The sequence below is a fragment of the Leopardus geoffroyi genome, chromosome D4, assembly GCF_018350155.1.
Source record: "Leopardus geoffroyi isolate Oge1 chromosome D4, O.geoffroyi_Oge1_pat1.0, whole genome shotgun sequence".
Lineage (NCBI taxonomy): Eukaryota > Metazoa > Chordata > Mammalia > Carnivora > Felidae > Leopardus > Leopardus geoffroyi.
In genome coordinates, this window is record NC_059342.1 from 73,030,544 (window position 1) to 73,053,752 (window position 23,209).

At 40.2% G+C, this 23,209-nt stretch overlaps 1 protein-coding gene across 5 annotated transcripts; it reads right to left on the minus strand.

The window, feature by feature from the left end:
* Window positions 1–312: 312 nt before the first annotated feature.
* LOC123593258 (INTS3 and NABP interacting protein) lies at window positions 313–21,949 on the minus strand. Of its 5 annotated transcripts, XM_045468876.1 has the most exons (5): window positions 21,785–21,949; window positions 20,556–20,638; window positions 7,224–7,326; window positions 4,753–4,843; window positions 313–3,639 (listed from the first exon to the last, which is right to left on the minus strand). In XM_045468876.1, the coding sequence occupies exons 2-5, from the start codon at window positions 20,578–20,580 to the stop codon at window positions 3,544–3,546; spliced, it is 315 nt and encodes a 104-aa protein (XP_045324832.1). In that variant the 5' UTR covers window positions 20,581–20,638; window positions 21,785–21,949; the 3' UTR covers window positions 313–3,543. The 5 variants fall into 5 exon arrangements, with proteins under 5 accessions (XP_045324832.1, XP_045324831.1, XP_045324834.1 ...); XM_045468875.1 differs by lacking the exons at window positions 20,556–20,638; window positions 21,785–21,949 and adding an exon at window positions 13,377–13,604; XM_045468878.1 differs by lacking the exons at window positions 20,556–20,638; window positions 21,785–21,949 and adding an exon at window positions 13,316–13,427.
* Between the last annotated feature and the right edge of the window lie 1,260 nt (window positions 21,950–23,209).

Genomic DNA, 23,209 nt, shown 5'->3' on the forward strand with positions numbered 1-23,209 from the left:
AAACCCGTGTCCCCTGTGCGTAGAGGTAAAGAACAGCATTCAGTAAACACTGGCTGAGCTGACGCTGAAACGGGACTCGTGCTGGCTGCCGGATGCTGGTGGTGGGGCTGACCGGCACCGATGACCTGATGAGCCCTAGGTTGACCTTTTATTCTCAGTGTAAACATGTTTGCAAAGACCCTTGCCTCCGTGGGCCTTAAACTCCTAGAAAGGCTGAGTTTCTACTGTCAAAGCGAAACAAAGAACTGAGACCACTTAATGAGACGTTTTATAGATTGTTCAGAGGAAACAAAATCTGTTTGAAATCAGTGAGTCATTTTAGTTTTTATTACAGAATCATACAAAGCACTATTATCTGTATTTCTGAGCAGTGGCTTTCAAGACTTTTTCTTGGGGTGACTCACAGTGAAAAAAAAACAAAACAAATACCTTCTCCATCACGACCCAGGTCATATATATCCATTCATTCCCTCAATAAGTAGGTACTGGCCACCTACTATATGCCAAAAACTAAACAGAATACAGTAGTGAACAAAGAGGAGGGGAGGGAAGGAAACAAATCCTCACCTCAGAGATCTTACATACTAGTACAACAAACAAAACAAGCAAAACACACACACACACATGGAAATAGAAGACTCATGAAACAAAATCTCCTATTACCACATGCCATGCACTCTCATGCTATTTTTTCAAAAAAAGAAAAAAAATGCTGGTCACACCCCATTAAAGTCATTAAGTTGGCTTCTCAATTTAGTAACAGGTTGAAGCCTGCACTCGGAAAAATACTGGTCTAGACAATTTATGAAGTAGGCAGAGTGGGTGCTGTTCCTATTTTACAGGTGAGACAGAGTGACATGCCAAGAGAGGCTGAATGAGTTACCCCCATTCACCCATACTCGGGGGGGGAAGCAATGTTGAAGCCTCACCTAGGGCTTCTGACTGGCCCCCTGCCCTTCCCATTATCCTCCAAAGCCCTCCCAATGGTCTTACTTCCTACTTCTGATTATGAAATCCTGACCTTTGCCTGGAGCAGCTCTTCCTGCCCTTCCAGGTAAAATCGGACCAATACTTCCAGGCCTGTCTAGAATGCTTTGTGTTCTGAATGCCTCTTCTATGGTACACTGCCCTCTGGCTTCCTTATCATTTCTGCTATGCCACAACAGGCTCCTCTCCACTGTGACTTCCTTCAGAGCAGGCCTCCTGTTCCCCCCACCATACTACAATGTTTTACAGGGTGTGTATTAACAAATACATACGGAATGGAACTGAATTTGTAAGTGACTCCCAGGAGAAGGGTGCAAGGAAGTGCTTACTAGCCAGGACTGCAGGATTTAGCAACATCTATTTAAAAGGCTAAGACTGGGGCACCTGGGTGGCTTAGTTGGTTAAGCATCTGACTTTGGCTCAGGTCATGATCTCACGGTTTGTGGGCTGAAGCTCCCGGTTCGTGGGTTCAAGCCCCTCATCGGGCTCACTGCTGTCAGCACTGAGCCTGCTTTAGACCCTCTGTACCCTCCTCTCTCTGCCCCTCCCCCACTCACGATCTCTCTCTCTTTCAAAAATAAAAAACAAATAAATAAAAGGCTAAGAGACTAGAAAAGATACCACTGTAAAAAAGATCTCTTTACCTAGGTTATATAAGTCACACATTAGGTAGAGGCTTCAACAGTATAAAAAGTATACAATCCAAATGTTTTATCTTCTTAGCATCAATAAATTTAGAACCATGCCAGTCAGTCGTGGGTTGCACAGAACAGAAATTGTCAAAACAATTCAAGAAAATGAGGGCCACTGTAAAAGTCCCAAGGAAGAGCTGGATGGGCTTGAGGCAGGACAGGGGCCAGGGGTCCCTGGGAGCTCCTCAGCAGCAGGGAGTAAGGGCACCTTTGCTGTAATAATGACCATTACAGTGGAACAGCTGCCACCTCACCCAAATGCAGAAAATCAGTTCAAATTCTCAAGAATCTAAATGGCACAGCCAAGTCTAGAATTGTCCACCCTTGCTTTAATTAGTTTGGGTTAACATAGAGCTAAGCGGTTGTTGCAAATATCTAGGGAAGGAGGGAAAGAAACCCTTTGAAAAGGGAGATGAACTTCGATTAAATATTGACCTAAACTGGAATTTTAAGTTTCAGTTCCTACCACCAGAGATGATGGGGACTCAAGGCTAATATGAGGTCAATTATAAGTAGCTATAAAATACTATATTTGTGATATAGTATAAAATATAATTTCAATCCTATTAAAGGTAAGAAAAAAATGTAGATTTTAGCTAAATGACCTCTAAGTTTCATGAACATAGAAATCTATGGCTTTATATATACATACACACATATATACATATACATATATATATACACACATACGTGTGTGTGTGTGTGTGTGTGTGTGTATGTGTGTGTGGTGAAAATTGAATTCCCCTACCAATAGTTTTCAGACTTTGTTCTGAATTAGAGATTCTAATTCTGTAGGACTGGAGTAAAGTAGGAGGCACTGCCTATTTAAACAGGCACCCCAGATTCTGTTGAAGATGTGTCATATTGAGAAACTTGCTTAACCTAACTCCTTAAATTAAAAAGGGGCTTGACTTGCATACATTTTTAATTAGAACAAAAATGGACGGTAAAACTCAGGGACACCATACATGTAGTAACCACGTTTCTTATCACTGTTTTTTTTGGGGTTTTTTTTAATGTTTTTTTTTAACGTTTATTTATTTTTGAGACAGAGAGAGACAGAGCATGAACGGGGGAGGGTCAGAGAGAGGGAGACACAGAATCTGAAACAGGTTCCAGGCTCTGAGCTGTCAGCACAGAGCCCGACGTGGGGCTCGAACTCACATGAGATCATGACCTGAGCCAAAATCGGAGGCTCAACCAGACTGAGCCACCCAGGCACCCCTCTTATCACTGTTTTTAATAGCATTTAGTCACATAATTTATAGTGGCATAGGTTTATAAAAGATGTTTAAGATTTGTTGGTAACTTAATTGTATCTTACATTTTCTTTGAAAATGGAAACAGGAGAGACAGTTATGAGTTAAAGACTTCAGGACATGTTGACTATAAACACAAAAGATACACTGATAGCAATTCTATAAACAGCAAATATAAATGTAACTTATTTAAGTCCATTGGTTCACATTTTTAAAAGCACCCTCATTTTTTTAAAGTTAAGTACTATATATAAATGGTTCATGAAAGTCTATTGTGGACAATGATATATTCAGGCCACCTAGTTGGGGGTGGGGGGTGAATGTATGGGACCATCCAATCCAGAGTCTGATTTGGAGCTAAAACCGAACTGTTCTGTGTGACAAAACAGTGACAAGTAGCATCATCAGTTCCTCAGCGAGTACACTTCCCAAAGCTCGCATCCTCCTGGTGACCCTCCTCTTCTGCTTTGACTTACACATACCTTTCTTTCAAAGAAGCAAAAAGTATAAAAGTTCACCAAAATTCTGTAAGTCACAGTTTGTATAGCACTAAATGATAGTAGCTTTGGCATCTGATATAGTTGCCTTTGCTACAAATATTTTCTTCATTCTGGGTCAAGGCGAGGTAAGACAGGAAGAATAAGATTCCCAAATGCGGAGTCTTGAGTTATGAAGTATCCAGATGAATGTGCATGTGCGTGCTGGGGGGAAGAGTTTAAAAAAAAAAAAAAGCAATTAAGCTATTAAAAGTCACAGTTTTTCAACCAAGGCATTAAAATTACTTATCCTTGAGACAAAATTTATTTTAAAAATCAGTTCTGCTGCTGCTAATTTTGTTTAAATACACGGGAGATGGACAGTAATAAAAAATTCATATTAACAGGCTGCACCAGGCACTCATTTATCAGACCCACTCTCTCCTCTGTGATTCTCTAAAGTCAATAATGAGTCAAAGACATGAATTACTTTGTTCCTTGGAGCAGGGAAAACTAGCAACAAAGATCCCAGAGATCTCCTCTTAATCAACAAAGCAGGAACTTGAGAAAGAAGGGCAGCAGTTGGGAAGGGAGCCGAGTACTGGGGATTAAGACACCAACATTTTGTTGAGAATGTTGCAATGTAAGTAACAGAAAACCACCAGTGACCTCCCTCTATCGCTAGAGAAAGGAAGACTGTTTTTAGGTTGCCTGAAGTGAGATGATCTTTTATGTCTCTTCCAATTCTGAAATTCCAAGGTTTAAAAGCATAGGTAATGATGGCTTGTTCAAGGTCTCCGAGAATGTTAAACTATCCAAGATCACTGTAATACTAAAACTGTTTATTATTACCATGAAGAGCAAAATTTTAAAAACTGATGGATTATCACATTCCTATGGTCAGCGTGAATCTTTAAACATATACTGACCATTAAAAAAAGAATCCAAACAACAAAGAACCAGTAAGACTATTAAGGGATGTTAACGGCATGACAAATTCGAAAAAAGTATGTACATACCATTAAACTAGGCAGTTTAGCTTTTACCATCATTCTGTCCATCCAAATATCCTAAACTCTTTTGTACACAAGCAATCCCTTGCCAGGTACGGCACAGAATCAATCATGGCGGTGTCAAAACCATAAAAGATACTTTCATTACTGCTGTACTGGTCCTTCAAATCCTTTGAGCATGACTGAACATCAAAAAACCATTGCAATGATGTGCGCAACGCTTTTATTGATATCGTTCCACTGAAATACAAAATGGGAATTGCGCTGGATTCCAAGATCCAGGAAATCTCCAATGAGACAAGAATGTCAGTTACACTTGGCTCACCTGCAAAGCTGCCTTTTGTTGGGCTGCAATATGCTGCTGCTCAGCATGATCCCGGAAGTCCTTATTAAGAGAGGGTCTCGAGAGTGCAATGCTAAAATGGGAATCTTAGTTATTTGGCTGTTCAAAGTAGAGACTTCCTTACTTCTGAATCACATTTTTCATTTATATATTCTTTATAGGGATAAAAAAGGCCTTCCAGAGTAAGTCTTTTTTTCCTTCTCCCACTGTCGACGTTAATTTATATGAAGAAAGCCTATGTTATTTACTGGGGCTTCGAATTACTCTTTTTTTTTTTTGATGATTTTTTGGGGATGATTTATGGTCCCTTACTTTCAAACAGATCTGAGGTTACTCCAGTCTATCATAAAGTTACATTTATGATGAAAACAGAAGAACTGAATGTTTCAAGCAGAAGGTACAGCAAGTGTAAAAAAGCCCAGGGCAAAAGACCTTGATGTGTCTGAAGGAATTAAGAGTTCAATAGGATTGAAGGTCAGGATTGAAAAGGGGTGAAGTGGGTTAGCAAAAAATGATGCTGGGGAGGAAGGCAGGTGCCAGGATATGAAAAGCCTTGTGAAATACATTAAGAAATGTAGACCTTATCCTAACAGTAAAGGGAGACCCCCAAGAGTATTAGAAGCAGAGAAGTGACATGATCACCAGTACCATACGATGGCTCTGAAGGACCACCACTATGGCAGACAGTGCTGGTCACCTCAACAACTGCTGGTCTTCCTATTTCCTTGCCAATGGAACACAAACTTAGTTCTATTATCGGTGTTTCCATGCTTCAGGGCCGGCCAGGCTCATCTCTCAGGGGGTGAACTCTGGTGGGTGTTAAGACAGTGCCATTCCCCTTGCTGGTTTCTGGCTTAGGCAAGAGAAAGATACACAATTCTGGGCAACTAGACTTGATGGGTAGTCTGCCGGAAGCCTTCTGAGAACATTTTCCATGCTCTTGCAAAAGGAACACAGGGGAGGAACCTTCTGGCTTTTGTCTCTATAGGTGGCTCAGTGCAGAGGTGAGGCTGAGGCTACTGCAGTCGTATTTTGACCATTAGGGAGCTGGTGACCCACAGAGAAAGGCACAGAGGGAATCCAGAGCACTGCTGACACTGTTGGGCCACCGCATGACGCCACTCTGGATACCCCTGCTCTTCATACTCTTGGTTAACGTACATCCTAATGTACGTGCCCATTTTCTTGGTTTTCAGTTACTTTTAGATTAAAGCATCCTAACTGACACAACTGATAAATGTATTCAGGAAGACTTAAGATGACAAGAAACTCAGTGAGGAAGCAGCTGTAGTAATTGAGGCAAGAAATGAGAGTGGCCAGGACCAGTAGCAATGAAGAAGAATAGATTTGAAACACATTTCAAAGTATAAACATAAAAGAATGGTAAATGCTTGGAGATAGAAATGAAAGGATAATAATAATAAATGAGGGTCACGCTTATGTAAATCTGTACCATCCATTGAGACAAGAAACCCAAGAATATTAAGTAGTTAGTTAGAGGCACGAATGTAAGAGGAGTTAAGCTCGGGACATACTAAGTTTGAAATGCCTCAACGACATCAGAGTGGAGGTATCCAGGAGGCGGTTTGGGACTTGGGAGAGAAAACTAGATAAAAGTTATCAGCACATAAATAACAGGATGTGAAAGTGGATGCAGCTGTCCAATGGAAAAGATGTGAGAAGACTGGGAAACTGGATCTAGAACTGAACTGTGAGGAGCACTGACATTCACGAGACAGGCAGTGGAGAAATGTCTGCAAGAGAAATCAAGACAGTGTGACACTGAGTGAATGGAAGCCAAGGAAAAAGAGTATTTGCAGAAGGAGGGAGTGATCAGTGGTGTCAAATAATGTTAACATGTCTCGTAAGAAAAGGATTCTGACCTACTGGATTTATCTACAATGAGGGTGCAAGTGACTTAGGGGAGCACCTATTCTTGGGAAGCAGGGAGAGGGGGCCTCAAGACCAAGTGGAATGCACTAAGGAGTAAAAGGGAGTCAGTTAAGATGAGGATAAACAGCACTTTTAAGAGGTCTGGCTGAAAGAGAGAGGAAGGCTAGGGTGGTGGTTAAATGGGGTAATCTGAAGGAAGAGATGTAAGAAGGCAGAAACTGAACACAAAGATCATCAAGATACCTAAATTTTACCTGCTTTACAGAACGCTTAAAGAGTGGGATGCTGACAATAATTTCAGTAACAAACAAAAACCACACAAATCCTTTTCCTTTTTAAAAAGCAGGCTGTAGGGAACATTAAATATTCTAGTTAGAATTAAAATATTTAAAATCCAACAAAATCTACTTGTCTAATTTTTTTCAAATCTAACTAGGAAACAAAACATAACATGTAAATTCCAATATTGGAGAAATAAACCACTGCCAATCAACTTGAGGTATTTTGTCCAAAATGTTTTTTATATCACTGAATATAAAACCCATATTATTCGTCAATACCTAGCTCCAGGATGATTTGTTGAAGATTGGTTCTGCATGAGTAATTTTCTTTTCTCTTTGTCCAGTTCTGCCAAGATCGCAACTCTGTTCTTGTTTTGAAAACCTAAGAAAGACAGTGGGTGGAGGGAAGAGAGAAATAAAAAAACATTTTAGAGATATTTTTATAAACCCAGGCCATCTAGAAACCCAGAAAGCAAATTCTATTCTCTAACAAGATAACAAACTCACTAGTAAGTAGTTTCCCTAGATGGTTACTCTCTTCCCACTGCCTACTTCCCAGCGACTTTACCAGCACGGCCCACGGATACATGTAAAGTCTAATACTGACTGAGGATTCGAAAGACTTAGTTTTAAAGAACTGTAATCACCAAGGTTTTCAGGAGGAAAACAGCAACAGACATGCTCAGACCTAAACAATATTTCTTTTTCTCAACGGCTCTCATTCAGAAATGACGCACAATCTTTCAAGGAACAAGTCAAAAAACGGTGACTGCCCACACAGCAATTCTGGGAAAGAAATGGAGCCTAATTGGGGGGGTGGGGGGGGGGGCAGAAAGAGGTGTCTGTTAGCAAGTACTTAACATTAGGCTTTTGATTTTTAAATTACAAAAGATCTAGAGCAGAGGGGGCAAAGTGCTGGCCCAGGAGCAGCATCCAACTAGGTTTTTAACATCTGAATTAAATGCCAACATGTAAACATTGAGATAATGTAAACAAAATTCTCAGACTTCTTGCTTCTCTAGAAACATGTTGAGAACTGGCAACAAGGGATCTGGATACCCCGTGGTAAAAATTAACTAGAACGAACAGTCCTCATCTCTAATGGGCACTCTCTAACTTACTGCAGTCCTTATTCAACTTTATACGCCCTGTGGGCATTTGAGTTTCTGATCCCTAATTCAGAAGAAAACAAATGGAAAGATAAAAGACAGGCAAACGAACCTCAAAGTGAGGTCTCTGTAAACTGAAGAACACCTTCCAAGGGAAAGGAGCACTCTCCCATTTGTATACACGAAGTTACATGTATGTAAAGCAAGTTACACCACTAGGTAGATTTCCACCTATAGGACGAGACTTTTCTCCACTTCTCAGAAGAGGCTAATGCATTCTTAGAAGATAATTCTGTGGTTCCATTTTTGTAGGAATTTAGAGATACTATAAATAGAAAAGTCCTGAAAACGGGGGCACCTGGCTGGCTCAGTCGGTGGGGCCTGCAACTCGATCTCAGGTTTGTGAGTTTGAGCCCCACATTAGGTGTACAGATTACTTAAAAACATAAAAATAAAAATAAAATAAAGTCCTGAAAAGCAAATTTAAAAATCTGACAGTGTCTAAATTATGTGATGAGCAAAATAAATAACCACACTGGAAAGTACTGATCTGCTGTTTACAGAAATATCAATTTCCCTCAAGATTAATTTGTTCACAAAAAAATGTTTTAGGGTCACTATCAGTAAAGTAATTGTATGTACGTAGAAACTGTATGTACAAAACATTAAAAAGACTACATGAAGATAATTTGATAAATAATGTTCAGATAAATACAAGCACAACCGAGTTTTTCAATGCTCTTCGTGTATAAATGCACATAAATTATTTTTATTTATTTAAAATTTTAAATGTTTATTTATTTTTGAGACAGAGAGACAGAGCATGAGCGATGGAAGGACAGAGAGAGAGGGAAACACAGAATCAGAAGCAGGCTCCCGGCTTTGAGCTGTCAGTACAGAGCCTGACGCGGGGCTCGAACCCATCAACCATGAGATAATGACCTGAGCCAAAGTCAGATGCTTAACCGACTGAGCCGCCTAGGTGCCCCAACGTAAACTATTTTTAAATGTGTTTCCTCCAGGAAAAGGAACCAGAGTTCTAGGTGCATGTCTTAGGGCAAGAAAAAAAATCAAGAAGGGCCTGGAACATCTAGTGGTCAGGAAGCAAGAAGTTTTTTAAACAATGTCCAGGGTAGTGCTGAAGACAAGGAAGCCAACTTAAGGTTAGCCAGGCTGTCACAATTGGAACATTAAAAAGAGAATAATAATTATAGCTAAATAGAACAAATTCAATCTATGATAAGCCATGACTTCATAGAAAGATACAAAAGGGAAAGTTAAAATACATAAAAATATAGTTGTAAAGAAGGGTGAAAATAATAGTTATTATAATTAATAATTAGTTATAATAATTATAGCTAATAATTAGGTCAGTGTTAATATTTAGGGGTTTGTTTCTCCTATTAAATGTGCCTGTTTATAAAATATAGCTGAATACTTTTTTGTTAAGGTACAGGGAGGCAGGGGCAGGCACAGGGAACAGGGCTGAGTCAGACAGTTCCAGAAAAAGCAGGTTAGGTACTAAGAACAGGAGAGGTAGATTCAGTGCAGGTCCTCACCCATATACACCATTTAAAAGGGGACCCAGTGGCAATGAGCACCCATGTCACACAATGACCAAGTAGAAACTCTGAGTTCTAACTGGATGAATTAGTGAAATATCCTAAAGAAAACTAACTGTATAGACCTAATAATCCCGGACCTCTTCGGAGATGAAACGCATGAAATCCTGGCAGTAAAACTACCAGAAAAGGGCAATTCATAATGAAAACAGAACACAGAAGTATTTCATTCAGGGACTAACTCCAGGTTGTAAGAAACCAAAAATCTATGGATCGGCATGAGCTTGCAAAAATCCCATTAACTAACTTAACAGGTAAAGTTTAATTATAGGAGGGACCCAGTGCACACCACCACAGCTTTTAAGCTTTTAATCTTTAAAAGCATTACCAAATCTTGTGTTTTGGCTGAGAATCAAACTTCTCAAAAACACTAAATCCTGACTTGTCTGAAATTTTGTTTTGTTTTCGGTAGTGGTAAGATTACTGTAACCCTAGGAAAGTATAGAAAAATTACTAGGATCCTGGGAAAGTACAGAGGTAAGAATCTGAGAAAATTATTATAGCCCCAGGAAGATACAAAAAACAAGTACAGAATGAGTAAATTAATGAATCATGGGTTAATATTTTAAAATCGATTTAAGTGTACTAAGTTTTGCAATAATTAGGGATGTGTTACACAGTCATATTAATTATAATTCTAATTTAAACTATTAAAGAGAATTTAAATAAGCTTATAATCAATTCTACAGGTTTAAAAAATGTTATTTTAGAACTTAGTTTATTAGATGAGTAGGTTTAATACACCGTCAATTAAATTATGAGCAGTGATGAGTATTTTTCTCCATGCAAAAGATCCCCTCAGACTTCAAAGAATTCATTAGAATATTTAAACAAGGGGTCACTGGCCTGGGCTAGCTCCTAGCCTTTCCTCCCTGTAAAGAGGGGATAATGCTTATCTCTGTATCTCACTTGTGCCCCCATGCTCCCACCCAGAAGCTCAAGTTTTATCCTTATAATTCCTCTCTTCCTACCCACATCTAACCAATCACTTAATCCAACTAATTTTATGTCCTAAACGTCTCTAAAGGAACTTCCTCGATCAACTCCTTTTCCAGCCTAACCAAACAAAATGATCTCTTGCATAATATTCTAGATCTTAATGTGTAACTACAGGCAGCTGAGAGCCACAAAGGCTAAACTTTATAGGGAAAGGGTATGGTCAGATCTTTCAGCCTTTTATATTCTAATCTTGTCTAATGCCCCTGAAACCTATGCTTCCTTCTTGATTTTTAAAAAATAATATATAGTATTATTTTACAGGTCTGTTTTGCACAAAACACTTACATTATAAAAGTATATAAAAGTCAACAGATAGCACTTAGGGAGTAATAATAACTTATTGCAAATTTGAAACTTAAGGCACAAACTAGGTAGTTTATCTGGTTGTATTGAATGATGTTCATGCTGTCTCTCAAAAAATGAATAAACGTTCAAAAAAGGGGGGGGGGGCGCCTAGGTGGTTCAGTTTGTGAAGCATCTGACTTCCGCTCGGGTCATGATCTCGCAGTTTGTGAGTTTGAGCCCCGCATCAGGCTCTGTGCTGACAGCTCAGACCTGGAGCCTGCTTCGGATTCTGTGTCTCCCTCTCTCTCTGCTCCTTCCCTGCTCATGCTCTCTCTCCCTCTCTCTCAAAAAATGAATAAACGTTTAAATAAACAAATAAAGTATAATGTTCTGTAGTGAGAGCCTCCCACCTTTAGGGTTTATACAAACAAACTCTAGGACACCAATATAACATTTAACTGTTTTATTATACTCACTACGTGAGTTTTTTTTAAAAAACACACACCTATCTCGTGCCATAATTTAACATTGCTACATTCTTTTACACATTTCATAAAGTTACATCCAAGTTTTATATTCTTAGAAGCGTAAGGGTGTTAAAGATACATCTCACGTGCAGTACTTAATATTCCTTTATAATTAACCTGTTCCCTAACAATTATCTTAGAATAAAGCAGCAGTCTCTAAAATACTTCTACTTTTAGAACTTTAACCCTACCTCCATCCACAACCATATATATATTCTCATCTCCACATTCATTCATAGAAACATTTAGCTCCTACACATTTTTTGGTCACTAAAAACATTCTTGAGGAACTAGCCTCACGTCAATTACATTTAAAACCTAACAGCTTGGGCACCTGGGTGGCTCAGTCGGTTGAGCGTCTGACTTCAGCTCAGGTCATGATCTCATAATTCATGAGTTCAAGCCCCACACGTCAGGCTTGCTGCTGTCGGCCTGTCAATGCAGAACTTGCTTTGGATCCTCTGTCCCCTCTCTCTGCCCCTGCCCTGCTTGAGCTCTCCCGAAAACAAATAAGTATTTAAAAAATAAAAAATAAAACCTAACAGCTGATATTCACTTTACATGAATAGCTCTATCACATGTAAACAAGCACTTACTGGAATTCTTTCTACTGAAAAAAAAAAACAAAAAAAAAAAAACTCTAAAGCTAAAGAATGAAAATTATTTTCTTTGTTCAGTAGGGTTATGAATCATCCACTTTCCAATTACAGTTAATAAACTGCTTTCATAACACTTTTTAAAAGATATTTTAAAACATTATTCAAATCCTTTGAGGTGGTTATCCTACAAGCTAGATATTCTTCACAACTATACTTTTTTTTTTTTATCTTGAGGGAAAGAGAGAGAGAGAGAAAATGTGAGCAGGGGGAGGGGCAGAGAGAGAGGAAGAGAAAGAATCCTAAGCAGGCTCTGTGCTGACAGCACGGAGCCCGACGTGGGGCTCAATCTCACGAACCATGAGATCATGACCTGAGCCGAAATCAAGAGTCAGACACTTGACTGAGCCACCCAGGTGCCCCTTCACAGCTATACTTTAAATCAACGTATCATACTTAAGATACCTGTTTTGTATTAAAGGAAAGTCACTGTGGCACTATTAGTTTAACATGTTTTAAGTTATTTATTGAATCAACATATATTTATTGTGTATGCTTTACACACAGGCACTAGATAAAGTTCTATGGATACAATGATAAGCCAGAACTTGGCATGATTCTAGCTCTCATGGCTGTCAGAGTCCAGTGAGGATAGAAATGATCAAATAATTACAGAAATGAATGTATACTTAGAATCTAAGATGAGTAGTCTGAAATAAAGAAAGAAAATTCTATAAACATTTATAACAATCATTACCATGGGAATTAATGTTGAGTAAACTTGACCTAGACTGGGAGCAAGTGCACCAGTGAAGGCTTCCAGAGAAAGTAATGCCTGAACTGAAATCTAAAGGATAAATAAATAAGTTCATTAGGGGTGGGGGGAAAATGATACTTCTCCCTATGAAAAGAGCACTGTAGCTGCAATGCTGAGATTAGGCTACACAAGAGAAAACAGGAGACTATTACAGTAGAACAAGCGAGAAATGACAGGCCAGAGAAGTGGAAAGATAGGAACAGATCCAAGAGCTATTTAGGAAAGTAAATCAACAGGACACTGATAGAGTAAATATAAAGTAAGGGATGAGGAAGGCGTCATGGATGGTTCCTTGATTTCTGACATGGTGAATTATTTCTATTTTTCTATTGCTGCTGTAGCAAATTATTACAAACTCATTGGCTTAAAACAACATGAAGCTATTATCTTACAGTTCTATAGTTCAGTGGTCTTACTGGGCTACAATCAGGGCTGCATTCCTTTCTGGAGTCTCTGGTGGAGAATCTGTTTCCTTGCCTTTTCCAGCATCTAGAAGCTTCCTGAGTTCCTCGGATCCTGGTACCCTTTCTCTGCCTTCAAATCCAGCAACGCTGCATCTCTCCGACCCTTCTTCTATTGTCATTTCTCTGACCACAGCCAGGAAAAAATTTGCTCCTTTTAAGGACTTGTGATTAAAATGGGTGCACCTGGATAATCCAGGATTATCTTCCCATCTCAAGGCCCTTATTAACCTTAATCACATGGCAAAGTTCTTTTTGCCACAGAAGGTAACACAGTCACAGGTTCTGGGGATTATGATGTGGGCATCTTTGGTGGGGGAGGGACCATTCTGCCTAATGATATATGTCATGTACTCCGTGGTTACAGCTCAAACCTCATCCAGGGGAGACTGCTTGATGTCTAAGTCTTAGCAGAATAAAAGCATATCACATTAAGTCAACATGAGTTGATTATTACCAATAATTAGCTTCTAGGTATCTAGTGAATGGCAAACACTTCTCATATCCGGTGAGATCTAAAACTCTTAGCCACCTTTTGGACTTTACTGAAAATACCTATCAAAGGAATAAACACCACTGTCTGCTCAGATGATCTCCCTGTGTTCAAGTTCTCTCTCAGACCTCATGGACTTATTCCCTGTAAGCGACTGCCACTTTTTCTACCTATTTGAGGTTTCCCATCTTCAGGACTGGCTAAATAAGATGATGAGTGATCTGCTTGAACTGACCTTTCCTCATCACTCATTTTTTTTTTTTTCCTCTTAAACTCACAGGGCCTTTTTTCATTCAGTACAAGGATTTTCTGCCGCATAATAGATGCAGAAGAGATACAAAGATTAAGAAGTCTCTGTCCCTATTCTAGAACTCCCAATTTTTTCTTAGATGCTATAATTAGAATGTTCTAATCCCTCAGCTAAAGTGCAGTATGGGAAAACATGGGACGTGGGCACAGAATCGATTTGATTTCTCATCTAAGCACTACCAGTTACTATTTAATATTGGGAAAATCATCTCACTTTGCAGGACAAATGGGGACAATGGTAACAACTTCAAAGGGTGGTTTTATGAAATATAGGAAATATAGCATACAGCCTGCCATGTGGTAACTGCTTAATAAATACTAGCTATTACTATCTAGCATTCTCTATTAGTTAACATCACTAGATTCTCATCAACCCCATTCTGCCAATCCACTTTCAGTGAATAGTTGTTATTACAAAGAATAAAGCTGATTAGCATGCAGCTTTCTAGGTTACACTCACAGGACAGGGCTTCCAGGCCAGACTGAATGGATCTCAAGCTGTCTCCTAACTATACATACTCTATGAAGCTACTTTACAGCAAATTCTGCCTCAACTCAGTTTCATTCCTATTTGAACCTGGGGCCTACAGATCAATCCTAGCACATCAGAAAAATACTGTACTCTTTGCTTTGCAGTTAAAAATGACACAAAAATGGGGCGCCTGGGTGGCTCAGTCGGTTGAGTGTCTGACTCTTGATTTCGGCTCAGGTCATGATTTCACAGCTCATGGGTTCGAGCCCCAGTCAGGCTCTGTGCTGACAGCTCAGAGCCTGGAGCCTGCTTTGGATTCTGTCTCTTCCTCTCTCTCTGCCCCTAACCCACTCGCATCCTGTCTTTGTCTCAAAAATAAATAAACATTTAAAGAAAAAAATTTTTTAATAAAAAAATAAGTGACACAGAAAGAAATCTAGCTTAAAAAAAAACCTACTGTAGGGGCACCTGGGTGGCTTGGTTCAGAGTCCGACTTTGGCTCAGGTCATGATGTCACTATTCCTGAGTTGGAGCCCTGCACTGGGCTCTCTGTGGTCAGCACAGAACCCACTTCAGATCCTCTGTCTCCTCTCTCTGCCCTTTCCCTGCTCTCTCTCTCTCTCTCAAAAATAATATATAAACAAAAAACCAATTAAAAAATAATAATAATCTTTAAAAATAAACAACCTACTGCAGGGGCGCCTAGGTGGTTCAGTTGGTTGAGCATCCAACTCTTGATTTCAGCTCAGGTCATGATCCCAGGGTCGTGAGATTAAGCCCTGTGTTGGGTTCTATGCTGACAGCACAGGGCCCGCTTAGGATTCTCTCTCCCTCTCTCTCTGTGTCCCTTGGGATTCTCTCTCCCTCTCTCTGTGTCCCTCTCCTGCTCTCGTGCATGTGCCCACAGTCTCTCAAAATAAATGAATCTTAAAAAAAAAAAAAAAAAACCCAACTGCAAATTGCATTTTTGCATCCACACCTCAATTTTAAAATATACAAATGCAAGAATTTAAATATGATTTTTATCCTTCAGTGAGACAAACTCTTAATTAAGATGTAGTATACCTTAGTACAAGGCTTAAGGGTACGTTTGCTTTTCTTCTGGGCTATAGATGGTTTGGGGTAAGATAATATCTGGGCCTGAGGTCAAGCAAGACACCTCCCAAGAGTTATGCCACCCCACTCTTACATAGCACCCTGAAATCACAGCTAAGAGCATCTAGTATGGTCCCAAATCAGTAGTTCCCACCACCTGATCTGCAGGGCTTAATTATTACTATAAATATTTTGAGATAACTATAAAAGAGTCAAGGAAAATAATTCACATTTCTTACTATTTCACTAGGTTTCTCTGTGTCTGAAATCAGGTCGGTCCAATTGGTTGGACCAATCCACACGTACATAGGACCTTGATATTTACCAATAATGAAAGATTCTTTACATAGTACCTTGGCCAAATAGCAGTTTGACAATCTGCCTCTACATGTTAAAATTCTCAAAATGTTACTCATCCATCAAGTAGTTATTAAGAACGAACCAAATGTTCCATACTACGACAGATGCTAAGAATAGGAGACTTCAGTGATGGTTTGCCAAGAGCTTATGAAATTAGCAGTCTTGACTGCTACCACAGTATGACAGACTGCTAGATCTGCTAGAGGGCTCAGTGAACACAATGGGATTCTGTCTTCTATACTAGAGACATTAACAAATTGCAGTGTACAGATCAGGATTTCTTTTTCAGTCATGGTTCTCTCAGTTATCATTATAAGATAATTATGGCACTTGGCATTCAATCTCTGTATTGAGTAGTTCCTGTACACGTAAACAGTACAGAAATAATTTAATATAGAAAGTAAAATGCAATACATCCAAATAGGTAAGAATTTAAAAACTCACTTGGAGTCTATGGTGCATGATATGGACTCCCTCTGCTGGTGCCTAATAGCAGCCCAGGACACCAACAAAATCATGGACAACAAAAGCCAAAAGGCTAATCTAAATTCGCTTCTATTTAGATTAGGGGATGTTTCACAGAAGATGATTATGGATAAATCAAGAACAACCCTAAAAATTGTGTTTTATTGCAAATGTGGAAAAAAAATAACCAGTAAACTGTAAATCTCGATTATTTGTGGTATTAGAACAGATAACTTAAAATTTATTTTCATCTGGACTGGACTGTGTGATTTTTTTTTAGCAGCATATTTCCTTTCAAAAATAGACATATCTTTTTTTTTTTTTTTTTTTCAACGTTTATTTATTTTTGGGACAGAGAGAGACAGAGCATGAACGGGGGAGGGGCAGAGAGAGAGGGAGACACAGAATCGGAAACAGGCTCCAGGCTCTGAGCCATCAGCCCAGAGCCCGACGTGGGGCTCGAACTCCCGGACCAGGAGATCGTGACCTGGCTGAAGTCGGACGCTTAACCGACTGCGCCACCCAGGCGCCCCAAAAATAGACATATCTTTGATTTTATTTTGGTTCAAATTAAATCACTTTTAATCTGATAACCTGATGAAAAGAAGAGATCAAAGACCAGAAGGGAACGTTGACCTGTGATTAATCCACAGAGCACACAAATCACACATGGTTATTTGAGAGAACAGAACAGTTCTTAGCTAGTTACAACTGTCACCATAGCTAGCTTTTCACAACATTACACTTCTATAAAACTCAGGCAACCTTTAGTTTGCCCTAAATGCAACTAATATACTAAAAAAAGTTTACATATAATAAGACAGCAGACTTCCAACTTCCAGTACTGGCAGAGTAGTTTGGTTAGACCAACCCTGCCACTGTAGAAATTTAAATTCTGGACAAAGCATTAAAAAATCATTATGTGAAGGCACTAGAAACTAACCCAAATCAGGCAGAAACTACAATTAGGGAGATTTGGGAATGTGTGACTTTTTGTTCAATTCACAGTTTGGATTGCCTCACCTTACTGGCTTTTGAGGTATCAGAGGACAGAGTTCAGGACTGTCAGAGTAGCCAGAAAATAAGGGGAGAAACCCAAGAGGGAAAGGCATAGGGAGTAAAGCCTATAAAATCCACCCAAAGTGTTTGCTTCTTGCTAAAACTACACATGTATGGGGGAAACCCCAGGAGATTTAGCAATAAAGTAGCAGCTGGAAGCTTACAAGACTGAGCAGAGATTTCAGCTACTGCCCAACACAAGGAGACAAGAGTTTGGAGTCTGAGTTGAGTTGAAGGCTTGCATCTGCTAGAAATCACATTTCAGAGGAATACAAAAAGAATCCAGAGTCTCTACAATGTATTAGTCATAATATCCAGTATCCAATAACAAATCACTAAGTATAGCAAGAAAAAGGAAAACATGACCCACACTCAAAAAAAAAAAAAAAAAATACAGTCAACAGAAACCAACTCCAAGATGATCCAGATGATGCAATTAGTGGTAACAAAGGGCTTATATCCAGACTCTTACAAAAACAAAACACTTCATAATAAAAATAACCCAATTTTTAAAAAATGAACTAAACACTCAAACAAATCACATAAAAGGATTTACAATGGCCAGGAAGTACAAAAAAGAGCTCAACATTTGTCATCAGCAAAGTGCAAGTTAATACTATAATGAGATGTCACTTCCTGTCCTCCAAAATGACTAAAATTAAAGAGACCTATAACGGTGTATGTAGAGCACCCAGATTTCTCACACACTGCCAGAGGGAATGTAAAATGGTACAAGCAGTTTGGGAAAAGGTCTGGCAGTTTTTTATAAAATTAACAATATACTCAGTTGCTCCACTTGTACTATTAATCCAAATATCTACAAAAAGACATATAAACGAGTATTTTCAAAGCAACTGTATTCACAATGGCCAAAACTGAGACAACCCCAAAACCCCTGAACAGGAGAATGAATAAAAAAATGGTGGTAAATACAGAGTAGGAAACTACTCCAGAATAAACGTAATGAACTATTGATACATGGCATGACAGTGAGTGAAACCTGGACACAAACAAGTACACACACTATGATTCCATTTATATGAAGTTTAAGACAAAACTAAGGTTAAAAAAATCAGAACACAGAGGATAAAAACATACGGGTCAAATAAAGTTCAGAGTTGATAGGGAAAGGAAATAGAGGTTTGCTTTCAAGTTGTGGAACAGGAAACAACTTACAAAGTGGGATTTAACACTTTCTAGAGATTAAATTTTACTTTGTAAAGCTTTTTTTTTTTTAGACAGAGAGTGAGTGTGAGCAGGGGAAAAGAGCAGTGACAGAGAAAGAGAGAATCTCAAGTAGGCTCTAGGCTCAGCACAGAGCCTGATGTGGGGCTCGATCCCACGACGCTGGAATCATTACCTGAGCTGAAATCAAGAGCTGGACGCTCAAACAACCAAGCCACCCATGCACCCCTAAGACTTATTTTTATTATTTTTTTTAAGTTTATTTATTTATTTTGAGAGAGAGAGCACACACGCATGTGAGCAGGGAGGGTAGAGGGAGAATCCCAACCAGGCTCCATTCTCAGCTTGGAGCCTGACTCACGGCTCTAGCCCATGACTGTGAGATCAACTGTGAGTTGAAATCAAGAGTCCAATGTTCAACTGACTGAGCTACCCAAAATTTATTTTTAAATAAAAACTCCTTCTCTAGGATGTGTCTGACTTGATTTGCTTTAGAGAGCTTCTAAACAGAGATGTATATGAAAGTTTCTAGAACAAATGAAGATAAAGGCATGGATATTGCCTGGTGATAACATAACGTCTTAAAAGTGGTTCTGGGGACGCATGACTGGCTTAGTTGGTTAAGCGTCAGACTCCTGATTTCGGCTCAGGTCATGATCTCACTGTTCATGGGATGGAGTCCCATGTCAGGCTCTGTGCTGACATCGCAGAGCCTGCTTGGGATTCTGTCTCTCCCTCTCTGCCCCTCCCCCGCTTGTGTGGGTTCTCTCTCTCTCTCAAATAAACAAACATTTGAATGAATGAATGAATGAATGAATGAATGAATGTGGTTCTGACATGTGGATGCCTGGGTGGCTCAGTCGTTAAACATCTGACTTTGGCTCAGGTCATGATCGCATGGTTCATGAGTTCAAGTCCCACATCGGGTGAGCTCAAGCCCCACTTTAGGTGAGCCCGGCTTCTCTTTCTCTCTCTTTCCCCCTCTTGTGGGATTCTCTTTCTCTCCCTTCCTCCCTCCCTCTCTGCCCCTTGCTCACTTGTGCCCTCTCTTTCAAAAAAAAAAAAAGTGGTTCTGAGGGGTGCCTGGGGTGGCTTAGTCGGTTGAGTGTCCAACTCCTGATGTTGGCTTAGGTGCTCAGGTCATGATCTTGAGGTTCGTGGGTTCAAGCCCCCCATTGGGCTCTGTACTAACAGTACAGAGCCTGCTTGGGATTCTCTCCCTCTTCCTCTCTCTCTGCCCTTTCCCTGCTCTCTCTCTTATAATAAATAAATAAACTTAAAGTGGTTCTGACTGCAAGTAAAAGACAACACAGGTTTACACTGTGAATAATCTTAACACAGGCTAAAATACAGGATTAATAGGGGCGCCTGGGTTAAGCATCCAGCAGTTGGTTAAGCATCCAGCTCTTGATTTTGGCTTCGGTCATGATCCCACAGTTTGTGAGATCGAGTGGGCTCTGTGCTGGCAGTGTGGAGTCTGCTTGGGACTCTCTTCCTCTCTCTCTGCCCCTCCCCTGCTCTTTCACTCTCAAAAATAAATAAACATTTGAAAAAAACAAACAAACATAGAATTAGTAGCTATTAAGAATGTTATATATCTGATACAATCTTGGACTTACTTCAAATACAGGGTTTTTACTTTGCTATTCATTTTTTATTCTGACTACAGTTACTGCCGTACACTAACTTTTCTATTAAAACATGTTCACTATTATGGGGAAAAGTTCCCATTAATAACAAGTTCCAGCATGCGTTACCTTGTCCTGATGGGTTTGCTGCCATATCTTCCTATTTTGCTTCAACTATGTTCAGTGGCAACTGGTCAGCAATTTCCAATCTCCTGTAAAAAAAAAAAAAAAAACGAATACGTGTACATATAAAATGCACCATACTTTAATAACAAACTAAAATTTGTCAGGAACAGCTAGCTTTCCTACAATGAAACATTTGCAGTGTCTTTGTCTCATCAGAAACATACATCTGAAAAAGCACACAGACTTAAATCACAAATTTAAACTCTGCAAAGCCCTCAAGTATTTAATTAGAACGTTAAGTGTTTATTCTTGAAGATGTTGATACCAACATTTAGCATTACTCTCTTTAATATACACCATTACGTTGTATTTACCAAATACTACCACATATATCAACCGATTGACAGCATCAATATGAGTGCTAGAAAGAAAAAAAAAATCATTCCGCTATGGTGCTTTTGGATTCACTTAAAATATATCCAGCAACTACTGTGTATACTAAAAGCTAAAAAGGAAAACAAGCCTAGAATTTACCAAGTATATAGTCTGCAGCATACACTAAGATGCTTGAAATTATTTTACTTATCAGCATTTTATAGATAGGGAGATCCGTGCCCAAGGTCACAAAGCTAGTAAGAATACTTTGGGCTGTTAGTTTCCAAACTTCGTGGTTTTTGTATTAGGCCTTGGGGAGATGGCAAATGAGCAGGACCCTACGCCAGCCTTCAAGGAACATACAATCCGATGGGAAAATATACTCTCATTCAAGCAACCATACGAAAAAGTTTAACAAACGCGCTCTTTAAAAGGCGTAACCAGTGCTCCGGAAGCAGAGAGGAGCTGATTCTTTCGACGTGATGAAGGATGCCTTTAGCGGAACCCCGGAAAAGTACAAGGGCTAGCAAACGGATTGCGGTTTTGAACAAAATATCGTTAGGCGTTTCCTGGGCAGAAGCACAGGACGAGGCAAGCAGGTTGAGTCGAGAAGAAAGAGGGCCATCTAGTGAAGGGGAACGTTAACCGGGGATGTGACAAGGCGGCACCCGCGACTCAAAGGGCCCTTGCAGGAGGGCGTGGAGGGCAGGCTGGGCGGGGGCTGCGGCCGACACCACCCAGAGGAGGGGTAGTGAAGAAGGTGGGGAACCCGCTACCCTGTGGCAACAAAGCGGCAGCAGATCCGCGCTGGCGCCACACACTTCCATCCCCTGGCGCCATCAGGTGGTCCTACTTACCCGGGCCACGAAAGCGTCCAGGACCCTCCACGCGTCCAGATCGCTCTCTCAAAGGGGGCGCGACCACTTAAACATCTGCAAACAGAGCCCAACACGCGGCCCTACAACCTTCCCGCCCCCGCTACGCTTCCGCCTCCTGCCTGACGTACACTGGAGGGAGCGGAAGTCCCGCCTCCCGCCTCCAGACAGCAGCGGCTGCCCACTGTGATTCGTGCTTTAACTGCTCAGCGCAGGCGCCACTTCCCTTTTGAAGAGTGACAGCCGAAAAAGCTCATGGGAGATGCAGGCGGTGCTGTTGGGGGCGGGGCTCAGGGAGACGCTGGTTGCCGGCTCTGCCGGGCAGGGGCGGGGCCGAGACCGGCTGAGACCTTAGCACCGCGAGTGGCCCTTTCGTCAAAGCCGCTGTTCAGAGAAAAGTCACTATCCTGGCCAGGCCTGCGACGATAGGAATCCACTCCGGCTAGCATAAGAGGAGGGCCAGTCTTCACAGGCAGGGCTGGCTTTTATTATTCAACAACCATCTGGGGTTTTGCGTCTGCACTTTTCCACAAATCCCAGGGATTTTTTTTTTTTATAGTTTACATAATTATACATAAGAAAAGCACCAAACATGCAGAAGTGTTTGCTACTGTGCTATAATCTGTTTAAGAAATGGATGTGCCACATCTCAGAACACAAAGCCCCTCCTAGTGGGATCACCTGATGCCTGATCTACAGATCTACCTATTTACATTAAAAGGTAACCATGTATTGGTGTGTTTCACCTGTTCTGTGGTGGGTAACCCCTGTTATGAATATTTCTAGAATTTGAACATCGATTCTTAATGTTTGCTCAATGGTAAATGTTTATAAGGCACAACTTTGTTACATATGGATCTCTGAAATAACACTACCAAGCATGTATTGAGTGCCTTTCTGCATGCTAGGTTCTTCTTGTGCATCGGGCTCTGATCCTGCCATTTCCTGATTTATATCTGATTTATATTTATATATTTGTATATGAAACTCAGAAATGTTGAATTACTTTATGTCAAGTAACAACTTGAGTTTCAAAGGAGTAAATGTTTGCCAGATGCTAAGGCCCACATTCTTAAGTCTCACACATTGTCTCTGCTCTGGAGGAAGGAATTCCTCAGAGTCCAGCCCTTGCTGACATCTTCAATGTAGATATAAAGTGTAATACGTGAGCATTCTGGTAGTCGGCCAGGACTGCTTTTCAATTAAGAGGCATTTTTTGAGGGGTGCCTGGCTGGCTCGGTTGCAAGAGCAGATGACTTCTGATCTCAGGGTTGTGAGTTGGGAGTTCTACGTGGGGTGTGGAGATTACTAAAAAAAATAATAATGTTAAAAAAAAAAAAAAAAGGCCTTGGGGCGCCTGGGTGGCTCCATCCGTTAAGCTTCCAATTTTGGCTCAGGTCATGTCAC